The 12,688-nt window shown below is 43.8% G+C and overlaps 1 protein-coding gene across 2 annotated transcripts; it reads left to right on the top strand.

The window, feature by feature from the left end:
* The first annotated feature begins 2,210 nt into the window (after positions 1-2,210).
* akap8l (A kinase (PRKA) anchor protein 8-like) lies at positions 2,211-12,189 on the top strand. Of its 2 annotated transcripts, none has more exons than XM_086119924.1 (13): positions 2,211-2,363; positions 2,957-2,995; positions 4,622-4,832; positions 5,756-6,314; positions 8,080-8,194; positions 8,295-8,344; positions 8,485-8,506; positions 9,241-9,355; positions 9,477-9,618; positions 9,976-10,081; positions 10,179-10,309; positions 10,423-10,518; positions 11,363-12,189. In XM_086119924.1, exons 1-13 carry the CDS (start codon positions 2,339-2,341, stop codon positions 11,738-11,740), a joined length of 1,989 nt encoding a protein of 662 aa, XP_085976050.1. In that variant the 5' UTR covers positions 2,211-2,338; the 3' UTR covers positions 11,741-12,189. The 2 variants fall into 2 exon arrangements, with proteins under 2 accessions (XP_085976050.1, XP_085976049.1); XM_086119923.1 differs by having other exon boundaries at positions 2,212-2,363; positions 11,333-12,189.
* The last annotated feature ends 499 nt before the right edge of the window (positions 12,190-12,688 follow it).

The following is a 12,688-nucleotide window of genomic DNA, read 5'->3' on the forward strand; positions in this document are numbered from 1 at the left end:
GCCAGCTAGTGTGACACGAGGACGCAGGTCGGTGGCGATAGTTGCACTTTAAAGGGGAAGTCGACGCCAAACTTTTCTTTCCATTCATATGTTTTATGTGCCTTCATGGTTCCTCTCAAAGTCTGTTGGTTCCAGAATTTGCCACAATTCATCATAAAGCCAATAAATGGCACTGTAGCACGTGTGTCCGGTTTACGCTGCCCCCTCATGATAAATTAACAGACTAGAGTGTGGACTAAAGCAGGGTAAACGGCTTGTGAAATGAGCGGCCATGTTAGGAGGGCAACGTTCTCATCAAAACTATGCATGGATCGATGAGATGGCCATGTTAGCAGCGGAGTCCGTCGCTTTAAATGCAATGGAGCACAGACGTTAGCTTAGCATCTGCTGCAGGCATGTCACTTAAAAGGAGCACTACAATAACTGCGCTGTACTGGATGCTTTTAGGCCATGAAATAAAGTGCGAGATAATTGAGACTAAAACAATATTGCTTGAAATCAAAGAGAATTTTGTTCATGTTTTTATGAGTTGTCTGGGGGCTCTTAGAAATCTCAACATCCCCCCCTGCCGAAATGTAACTGTCGTGATTTTAGCACATGCAGTCGCTCATCTGTCAGGACTTGGGCTGGTTCAAGCCCCATTGTGGACAAAAGGTGAAAATGGCAACCGTTGTCGGACAGCTGGCTATAATTGAAGTGCCCTTGAGCAGAAGTCATCCCCATGCCCTCAGCTCAAGAGGCGCCACACTGTTTTGTTTTCACTCTGACAAGTCTCCTTGCATGCCTGCATGAGTCTGATGTGGTTCTCTTTGTGGTGTGCGGCACAAAATATACAGCAGAGTGGGTTGGGTTCAGTTTGCCCTTGAGAGATTATGAGTATAATAAATAAATTGAGTAGAAGATTTTTGTGGTTGACATGCATGTGGTCTATTGCCAGAAAAAGACATTTTGCCGCTCATTGAATTTTTCCGACGACAGTGTGGTGCTGTGAATGCCTCCCCAGTCACCTTCTTATGTAGACTTATAAAGAAATGAAAGCAAATGAACTGACAAAACTGAAGTACAGTACAGAGCAGTCTGGGCGCAATATGCACAATGCAAACTGCGGCAAAAACAATCATGCTGCAGAAGGCCAAAGAAAAAGCAAAAGACACTTCCTTGACACACTGAACTGTGGTCTTATGCGACCTTCTCGGCTTATTTTCACACTGCTGCGAATGCGCTGTGGCTTGACAAGCTAACTGAAATAAAAGTAAACCCTCTTCCGGATTACGCGATACAGAGGGGGAGAATAAATACAACGCAACGATCAAAGCAGACCAGATCTTTTAGTCATGTCATGCCTCCCTTTGTGACAATTGAGCAACAGGTTTTACAGTATCAGAATAATGAAATTCTGCTGCCCCCTTGAGGCTCCAACAAACTCCTCGATCAGGGCGATTTTTAGCGTCGATTCAATCAGTACAAAAAGGGTTGGTTGTTGGTATTTTCTTAGTAAGGAGACATATGGTACAAGGGGAAATTAGCATCACCTTTTGATAATAATGTTCTTGAGCGGAGGTGATTTTGTTTATCGATGTCACACACAACACTACTAAACGAATTGGTAAGGTTTAGAAATTCAGTGGCTGGGTGAAGAAATGCTGCTGTGATAAATGCAAATGAATCTCAAAGGAAAGGCCTTGTTGTGTGATTTACAGATGTCCTATTCTACTTTAAATCCCTCCTTTGGAACCAAACCATAATTTGAAACCTGACCCGAGCCTACTTGAGCAACCCTACTTTGAAACCCTAGCCCAAGTTTGAACCCCTATTTTGAGAGTCTTAGCCTACATTTAAAACTAACTTTGAAACCTCAGTCAAGTTTATAACCTTACTTTGAAACCCTAACCCTCCTTTGAAACCTTAATTTGAAACCTCAAATTTGGGTCAGCATTTCAAACTATGATTCGGGTTTCAAAGTTGGGTTTCACAATAGCATTAGGGTTTTTTAAAAAGGCTTTCAAAATAAGGTTAGCGTTTCAAAGTAAGATTAGGGTGTGAAGAAGGGATTCCAAAGTAGGGCCAGGGATGTAAGGTGAGAGTTTCAAGCAAGGGTTTGTGGGCATCCACAGATATTTTTGACTGGGGGTTGGGTGGCTTCTTTTCACAGCTCTTGCTAAAAGCTCCCCTGCAAAAGAACGACGTGTAGACCACGCCCCTCGCTGCGCGCTGTAACACAACGTGACGTCACTGTGATCACGTGACGTGGGTCGGCTCGTTGTCTGCGTCTCTGCTTGTTGTGTATTCAGAACAAGCGCTTCTTGGCCTATTTACGTTCACAAGACCATAAAATACGATGGAAGGGAGAAACTACGGCTCAAGTAAATATGCTTCTATTGTCGTGACATATCTAGCTGACGGAGCACTACTTACTCTGCCTTACATTCGTCGCTTTATATATTTATTTTTAGCTTACTGTTAGCCGCTAGCCTTACCCCTTGCAAACAATTGCCATGGACTCGAAGCCTTGCAGACTTGATTTATTTCTTGATTTCACAAATCAAAGTCTCTTATGTGTGAAATAGTAAATCGTTTCCTTTAATGCGTTAAAACGTGTGCTGGCATTCAAATAGCAAAGCCGTCGTTTGTTTCTTCGTCATCGTTAAGCTAACTCATCATTGTTAGCATATAGCCATTTGCGTGTGGCTGTTAGCACGTTGCCAAATTAACGATTTCAACGTTTCGTTAACACGAAACATCATAGTTTGGTATCAAGATGGCTGTCTGAACAACATGACTCTTACGGTCGCTGTAATTCGTATCACCGCATGTTTAAAAATAATAAAGCGTCCTAATGCGAATTACGTATTGTTGATCATACTTAATAAAAAATCCCAGTTGCCATTCTTAATCGTATTTGTACAATTACTTTCACTCTTTTGGCCCAATTTGATACTAAGCTTGTATTTTATAGGTTTTTCCAATTGGGGTCGTGGAGGGTCTGGCAACAGAGGTAAGCGATGTGGTTGAAATCAAATTGTCACGTAAAGGAAATACAGTATTTGATATGATGCACTGATCCTGACTACATTACATATACAGACCAACCTTGAGTCAGTTTTCCCTGTCACGATATAAATAATTCAACTCAACTGTATTTATAGCGTATCCAATCGAAGGACCTTTTCTGACAGAAGACGAGGACATGACTTTAAAATATACAGAATTTGCTCATTTACTCAACTATAGATAGATAGCTGGGCGGGGTACATGCATACCTATTTTTAACACAGCGGTTGTGAAAACACTCTATAAATAAAGATGTGTTTTATTGCATCTTAACATTAACAATGGCCCGGGGACACTCTGACTGTCAAGCCAGCGTCAGTGGACTGTCAGTGGGCCGGTACACATTTTAAAGTCGATCGATTTAAATCAAAAAGTTCTTGTTGATTTTAAAAAAAAAAGTTTCTATTCACTATTTTTAGTTGTATCCACTTAAATGGATCAATCCTTATTGATTTTTTTTTGTGTATGAGGTTAAATCCTTGAATAAGGAATGGCTTGAACAAGATATAAAGGTCAGAGAATGTCAAATGTTACATATGTGCTTAGATTTCATACAATGAAATAAAACACAACATGCAAAGAAAAAGTAACTACACAAAAGTAATATTTCTTAAAGGTTTAAATAAAGCAATATAAAGTCCCTAAATGTGAAATAATCATTGAAACTTGGCGTATTATATCACAAACATACAGGGCCACTGCTGGTTCAGGCAGGGCGACGACAAAACGGATCACGGTGGGCCGACAAAAGCCCTCACCATACATATTTTATGGAACGTTTGATTGGATGAAGAAAGTATGATGAGAAACGGGACCTCACCCACACCACATGATAATATTTTAGGGACATGAGAGAATCTGGACTTTGATCAGAAGGGGGTTTAGGGCTGCAATAATTGTGCAAGATTATTGGTATGTGTGTACCCCGCATTAGATAGATTATGCCTGTGAAATGAAAAAAAAAAACTCCACCACTTGAGGACATTTTCTACTTCTCATACATATCTTGCCCGTTTGGGTGGTAGGTAGATACTTTATTCATTCCATGAAGTAAATTCCATCAAGGTGACCGTTTCAGGTGTGACCTGTAGCCATAATAAATGATAAAAGTATAAATACAGCCCAATTGTGAGCTCAATGGTCAAACAGTTAGTGTAGGGGTGTCAAACGGGTTTTTGTCGCGGGCCACATTGTAGTTACGGTTTCCCTTGGAGGGCCGTTATGAATTTTGGGAAACCATATAAATGTTTAACCCCCTCCACATATTAAATTCACAGCGCACAACAAATTGATCAATAACTATTTTTTCCAATCTGAAGTCAATTATAATGACTGTTATTGGAGATTCCATATGACAATTTGAATTTTTGGTTCAGACTATGCCAAGCATTGTGGAACTTGACGTGCTTGATTTGCTTTCGCGGGCCACATAAAAGTGTGTGGCAGGCCAGATCTGGCCCCCGGGCCTTGACTTTGACACCTGGGAGATAGTGCAAGTGCTGTAATAAGGAGATATGAATGAATAGTTAATGTTATAGTGTTGCCTCTATAATACTGTAATCTCTATTAGGTTCTGGAAACTTTGATCTATTTGGTGGGAATTATAAGAATTCCATGTCGGGGTTCGGGGGCTACGGAGGCGGTAACTCCAAGAGAGGCCTCTCTGGGTCATCCATGCTCCAGCAAAAGATAACGCATGCAGACGAAGTTATTGCCAAAATTAACCAGCGCTTGGACATGCTCACTCAGCTGGAAGGGGGCATGAAGAGCCGAGGTGACAGGTAAGTCGTTTTGTATTTATTTATTGTTGCGTCATTGTTATGTCATGCCATGCACGTTTGTCCTGTGGATCATGTGATGGTGATGAAAAGATCAAGCATCTCCTCAGCTTACTCTTTGCAGTTTTGTGTTTGAGCTGTTGTTTTTACACATGCCCCATATGAAGGGGGAAAAAAAGCTGGGCATCATGTTGTTTTATGACTGCGACTAGTAGAAGCATTCTAGGGCCAGATTCGAATGTGCTTCCCTTGCCATCCATTTTGTTGGTTCACATTCTTCCAAGTCTGAGGCAACCCATTTGCTTTTTGTTGCTGGTATCGGCATACTTGTTTACTCGTTCTTCACGCCTTGAACGCCGTCCTCCGTCTTCACTGTGTTTACATTATTCACAAGCGTTGCTTTTCTCATCCATGTGACCTAACCCTGCGCTCTGGTTTTAAGGTTCACACACAAGATGAGTTTCAAGCTACTGGCCTTACAACAGCGAATTGCTCATGGCTGTCTGCTATTCCGAGAACCTAGAAGAAAAGACCTAAAGCTTGTTTTTGTACTCGCTGTAGTCTTATTATTCTCAAAGCGCCATTGGCTACTTTGGTGTGCTCATTCTTGAAAGAGGAAGTAAATCTGCACCCCCCCCCCCCCCCTCCCCACCTCTGATGGCAACACTGGTTGACCTCTGAGTGAAAAATGTAGTTGGAAGACTTCTTGTATATGTACCGATCAGAGGCGATTTCCAATGTTTTCTGTCAGATATTGCAAGCAGACCATAGTGTTGGTGGATGTCCGTCTTGTGATCTGACAAGAAAATGGCGACACCGCGAAGGTGCAAAAGTATCTGATGGAGCAATCCAAACCTGCCAGCCCTCCTTGCCTCCCGCCTTGCTCTCTGCTCTTCTCTATCAACCCCTCTCCCTCCATCCCGCAGGTTTGGCCAGTTCGATTCTTTCGACTCGCTCTCCTCCTCCTCCCGAGATCTCTTCAGATCCGGTGGCGGTAGCTATGGCTGTGATGATGGCCGTGGTGACAACATGCTGTTGGGCCAGCGAGGAGGCTCGGGCTTCGGGGGGGGCATGGGGCAAGGAGGGGGAGGTGGCTTCAACAGCCTCTCCTCTTCTTATGGAGTCGCTAAAATGCGACAGAATATGAGGGAGTCCTTCACCAGCGGCTCTGGTGGGGGAGGATGGGTCGGAGCAGGCCGTCATTCCCCCAGAAGGGGTGGAGGCGCTGGAGGTCGAGGATCTGGCGGAGGGTTTGGGGGCTACAGGTCAGAGCCCATGCCATTTGGCGGAGGTGGCCGGGGAAGCGGTCCCTCCCCAGGGGGTGGTCGAGGCAAGCTCCCATCCCTCCTGTCCAACCGCATGTACTCAGAGGGTGGAGGTTTCCACCAGGGTCCCTCCCAAGGGCCCCACGACTTTCCCGGGAGGCATTTTGGAGGGGGCCCGAGGGCTGGCCGCCAGCGAGGCCGCAAGAGACCCCTCAACAAAGTAAGTACCTCCTGCCAAATGAGGAACCCCTATTCAGATACTGGCCAAGAAGCCTGTTCTGATTGCCACCTTTCTCGACCGTAGTCCAACTGGCCAGCCAGCCTTTCACATCAGTGCCCGCTCTGTTGACATTTACCCACATTTAAATCACTTGCCCACCGCACTCTGCCCACTATTTATTAGCAATACTCAATGTAATGTCAAGTTCTTTGTGGATCTGAACTGCTCTTTTGTAAGCTACAAGCAATTTTGTGCTTCTCACTGCAGCAGCAAATTTCATGGTTAGATGTGCTGTGACATCCCCCCCCCCCCCACCCCTGATCTTTTTGGGTTTCGTGATTGATTTCAAAACCTTTTCCACTAATAGAAGGTGACCTAGAATTGGTAAATTTCAATGGGTGGTGTGTGTGTGTGTGTGTGTGTGTGGGGTGGGGGGGGGGGGGGTTGAGACAGGGTGAATAAAACTGAGATAAAGTGTGTTTGCACGAGTCATACACGCACCCATAACTTGGACACGTGCTGTATTCTGAGTTAACCAAACACATTCAAACTCGTGTTAAATTGGATTCCGGACACATCTGCCACCAATTCAAGTGCCCCTGGTTTAACCCCCACACAACGTCAAGTGGTTTGAGACAGTTTCCCAGTGATTTTTATTTTTTATTTTTTAAATGCTTTCTAGGAGAAGCCTCGATGTTTTGTGCTAACACTGACTGCTATTTGGCACCGCTCCTATATGCCTCCACTTTTGCCGCATCACGTAACCAGACGTGAACAACGGGGGTCTCTTTGTATCGATCATTCAATCTTTATATTGCACTTTTCATACATGAAAATGCAACTCAAAGTGCTGTGCAATTCAAACACCAAAAATACAACATAAAAAGGGGACCCTCCCCCAACGTACAGATACATATCGCCACAGGCATGCCTGTGCTCGCGCCACACCCTGATGAACTGTATTAAAAAAGACGTGGCAAGGCACAAAGAAACCATACGAGGAAAAGAGCACCTAAGGGGGGGACCTCATCCACACTGGCAAGAATGACAGCTGCCACACCTCCCAGCGTTGAGGCCTCCCATGAGGAAACACTGGTGCAGGGGAAAAAAAAGGCTTGATTTAAAAGAATTAAAATAGTTATGTTCTTCCAAATCCCAAGCCAAGAAGGTGTGCCTTAAGCTCTCAAAGATATCAACAGTCTCTGGATCTGATGTCCTCTGACAGGCCATTCCATAGCTGGGGACCAAAATGGCTGAATGCAGCCTCATCGTGTGTTCTGGTCCTCACCTGAGGAATGACCCCAGGATCTGCGAGGGTTGATCTATCAATTGCATAGCTGATTGTGTTCTTAACATAAATAAGTACACCCCAAAGGGTTTGTTGGAAAACATTTTGTTTCTTAACTGCACAATATCACAGTCCCTCTTATTTGGGTCATTGTCTGGAGATGAGGAGTGAAGTGTGCACACATAAAAAGGCATTTTTGTTTTTGCCTTTGTCGCCAGTCGAATGTTTAGCAAGGTCATTTTTGATTTAAGAAAATAGCTGAAATTCGCTGGCAGGTGAGTCGTCTAATCACATGTTAACTTGCTCTGGTGTTCACTCATGAACTAGATTTAGTGGCAGTGTAACTTAGGTCTGGCGCAGTTTTTTTTGGGGGGGGGGCAGTTAATGTGGGCCCTTGTTTTTGCCCACCAACCCCCCAAAAAATAAAAGCAAAGTATGTCTTGATCCTTTCTCAAGTCTATATTGGGTGAACTTTAGCAGGTAAGACCACCAAATGATGTCCAGAAGAAGAGAAAGCAGATGCTCACTCCCGCAGATGAGCCAGAGTCGAAAATGAACAGGACCGAAAGCGCAGATGCTGGCGCTTTCGAGGGTACGTTGCAGACATGCGGCACATGTTAGTTGGCGTGATCATATTTCAACTAAAGTGAGCCCATTAGAAAACTTTGTGCTTGACCATTTTGTCCATGCAGAGAAAGAAGAGAAAAATGGCGACAACGGCGAGGCAACGACTGCAGCTGCGGTGAGTATCACAACTGCACCGCATGGAAGGAGCACATGAGTGGAACCATGTCTACCTGTGGTTGCGCTCAACTACACCATCCGCTCAAGATGATGAATAATATTTGTGGTATTTTTATTTTATTTTATTTTTTCCTTCAGGAGACTACTGATGGAACTTCAGGTGAGCACACAGAGGGTCATGGGTGTGAGTGATGTTGAACTTACCCGACAACACTATTAGGTCATCACAATGTCACGCTTGGAACACTGATCGCAACATTTTTGGTTCATTGGCCAAATTAATGTGTGTTTTTGTTAGTTTTGCAAGTACATCAGTCCCTGTCAATCTTTACGTTCTCCCAAACTACAACATGCCAATTGAGACAACTATACATCAGCAAATGTGGTCATGCTGTGCCACCCCCCAAAAAATGGGTGCAACCAATTCTGTGTTGGTGCAACCAACTGTAAAAGCTGGTCGCACCAGTGTGACCAGTCGGCGCTACTGGACGGTTTAGTTTTCCCTCCAATTTGTAAAATGCTTCAGTTCTGCAGCCTGGCCATGTTCCACATAATCCGGGAAACGAACGACACTCATGTCACCCTCCACTAGCGTATATATTTTTTCCACCAAAATAACATGATGTAACCATCATTTATGAGTGACAATGAATGTAGTGTAGTGAGTATTTGATTTATTTATTTTTTCGGGGTGGGTTGTGTTACATAATATACTGCAATAACTGTCCCGCGGTCGTGTGTTTGACATAATTTTTTTTAAATGTGGAAATTCTGACAAATTCAAGTCAATTTCTATAGATTGGCAGCTCTGATAATGCTCCACCAAAATTTTTGATGCTGCTGATTGTCAGAGTGTCTCTGCACAACTAAGCTCCGCTCCCGTCTTCCTCCCAGGTGCAGCTACACAGGACGATGGCACCGAGAAGGCAGCGCCTCAGGAAATACAGCCTCCTCCCCGAACCCCGGGCAAATCTGCAAAAATGAAAAAGAAGAGGGGCTTTCAGGATAGGTGAGCAGGGAAATTAAAAACTCAACTCTGGCCACTCTCAGCGTACATCAGCAGTTCTTCATGCTGTGGTTCAACTTGGCGGCAAGCTTAAACGCCAACTTGTCCCATTTCCTGCCTCCAGGGTGATGTTTGCGTGCTCTGTGTGCAAGTTCAAATCATTCTACAAGGATGATATGGAACGACATCTGGAGAGTCGCTTCCACAAAGACCACTTGAAGTTCCTGTCGGGCCAACTCTCCAAGCCAACCACAGACTTCCTCGAGGTGATTAGCAGTCGCTCACTTGAAAATGGTTTGCATGCTTTGTGGTTTTTCCAACGACAAGACATTATTTAGAGGCATCCTGATTGCGTCTGCCTGCTCAACCGTCGTATCTGTAACGGTGAAGTTAATGGTGGAGTTTAAAGAACAAGTGTTCTTACCTGCAGAGTGCCGCATTTGGAAAACATGTTAAATATTTCATCATCGGCCCAAAAAGAATCGGATCAAAATACGATTTGTTTCCTGACAAATGGTGCATGCCTCATTCTGCCAGAAAAGCCTTGTGTGAGGAAATACAGTATGACTGAACACGACAAATGTGCGGCACGCAGCTGAACGCTTTCCCTGTTTGAATCCCAGGAGTACTTGCTGAATAAGTTCAGGAAAATGGACCAAATCGTCAAGCAGATGGAACACCACAGCGCTGCCCTCTGCCAGATGTACAGAGATCAGGACCTCACGAAGGGTAAGCGACTCCAGCTGAGGGCCTGGTGATCTGGTCGGAAAGGGGAAAAAAAGTCAAACCATTGCTGATTGGCGGGTTTTTGCGTACGCTGCTGCAGATCTTGGCATGGAGCACTTCATGAAGAAAGTGGAAGCTGCACACTGCAGCGCATGTGACATTTTCATCCCCATGGAGCTTCACATGATTCAGAAACACATCAAATGCCCTGACCATAACTATAATCGCAAGGTATATGCACGTTTGTTTTTCTTTTTATGAAAGGGACATCCCTCAATCCCACTTTGTTTTCTAAATGTTCTTCAGAAATGCACGTTGACGGATTTCCCTTTGTGTGATTCAAGGGAATGATGGAGCAGTCGAAGAAATCCAGCCTGTCGGTTGCACGCAGCATTCTCAACCACAAAGTCATTGGAAAGAAGCTGGAGAGCTACCTCAAGGTACGTAAGGGCATGCAGCCCCAAACGACAAGGGGGAGGGGGGGCACCTGGAAGGCATTAGAGGGGATGCAGTCAATCTTAACAGCGCTAAGATTGCACATGAAGGCTCAAAGGTGTAACGCTTTGTTTTGGCCTGTCTTGAGCACAAAGAAAGGGAATGAGATGAGTTTTATAGTGATTAAAGGAAGATACATTCAATTTAAAAACTCATGTATTTTTTTTATAATTTTTTATAAATAAATGAAATAATTGTTTTTATTTAGCATGTCTATATACTTATGTCTTATGGAATTTTAACGTAAATTTTAGCTGTGTGTGTTCAATGCACTACATGTTTGCACTGTGGTTGAGAGGAAAGTAATTTCATCTGTGCTGTATGTTACACATAGAGCATATTTGACAATAAAAGCTGACTTGACACGCAAAAAGGCAAAATATGGAGTGCTTCACTGTAATAAAAATACTTGGATATCGGGAAACTAAATTGTGCACTTTTAACATTTGTGGGCATCTTTCACCATTATTTAGCTTTACTCTTTGTCAATTAGTGTCCCATATGTGCCCTGCCAACACATCACAAAAACACAAATACCGGTAGCACTATTCCTCCTGTTATTCCCTGCCGATATCTTAGCTTTGCTTACCTTTTGGCTTTGACCATCTTAGCCGTCACTTGAACAGCGGCGTTTCAGCCAGCCCGGCTTCCGAGTCGTAGGCGGGGAAAACTGGATTGGGCGCGGTTATGTAAATCAACCTAATTGTATTTGCAGTGTTGGAGCGGACATTGTACTGATAGCCTTGTTGGTTTTTCCAGGGAGAAAATCCATTTACTGGTAACCCACAGGGCCAGGAGGCATCCGATTCCATGGTGGTGGATGCAACAGAGGGACAGAAGGAATCCGTCATTGCCGAGGAAGGCACCCCAGCCGTCGAGGCAGCCGCGCAGCAGGAGACCGAGGTGGAGGCAGCCAAGGAAGTAAAGATGGCGGCGGAGGAGGAGGAGGAGCGGGTGGAGGGAGAGAAGGAGGCATTCATGGAGAGCGCCGAGGAGGAGCAGGAGAACCTGGAGCACCAGGAGGGTGAGGCAGAGGGCGAAGAAGAATTTGAAGTGGCAGAGGATGAAGAAGACGACGAAGAGGGATACGTGGTCCACGATGAAATTGATGAAGAGGAGGGAGCAGAGGTGGCCATTGCCGTTGAAGAAGACGAGCATAAAGAATGAACTTTTGTCCCTGGTGAACGGAGCAGACACATGACAAACAATGAAATATGTAACCCTTACAAATTTCACTTTATTCCACCTAAATGTCCGTGTTTATACTTTGGTGTAATAGTCAGAAAATGCATTTGGAACATGGCAGTTTGATACCAATCCGAAGACAACCATCGCAAAATGTGTTTATTGCTTTTCAATATTTTGTGTGGCTTTTTGTTCAAGCTATTGTTCATTTATATTACACTGTCGAATTGTTTCAAGGCACTTTGTATTATACGATTTTGTCAGCCTAAAAATTGCGTTCTGCCCATTACGGATATATATTTTTTCCCACTTCCAACTGAGTGGTGGATTGTTTTGTTCTGCTTAAAGCAGTTGTGAATTGAACAATTCCCATGTTCCTTCGCTATTAATGTAACTTCTACAGTGTCATGAATAAACTTGAGTAAACAACCCTTTCACGCTTGGATGACTTTTTTTACTCTAGCTCCATCAGCAAAATATCCGCACAATAAATTATATAGCATCTCAAACTATCCAGAATTACTGTGTCAAGCTTTGAGGAAAGACTTCAGCAGAAATTGATGCTTACCTCACTGTGCTTGACAGATTTCGCATGAAGACTGATGCAAATCACAATAACCCAGTCATGAGGTAACGTGTTCCAAGAACTTTTAACATTTATGACAAGGACATCATATAGTTTCAAGAAGGACAAAAGTAATGTCTCGACATTGTAGAAAGTATGCACACTTTTTTAAAATTGAGAAATGAAAGTATTTCATTAGTGCAATGTAAGATGTGTATGCATTTCTGCCTGTTTCCTGAATTCCAATTGATCTTCACTGCTCTTGTTTTATCATGATGTAGCTTATTTCGACTGGCAATATCAATATAGTTTAAGGAAAATATCAGGTCTGCTCCATTTTGTTCTCATCGTCGCGTGTGCTGGTG

Source organism: Hippocampus guttulatus, chromosome 9, assembly GCF_054856545.1.
Source record: "Hippocampus guttulatus isolate MCC_2025c chromosome 9, RoL_Hgut_1.0, whole genome shotgun sequence".
NCBI lineage: Eukaryota > Metazoa > Chordata > Actinopteri > Syngnathiformes > Syngnathidae > Hippocampus > Hippocampus guttulatus.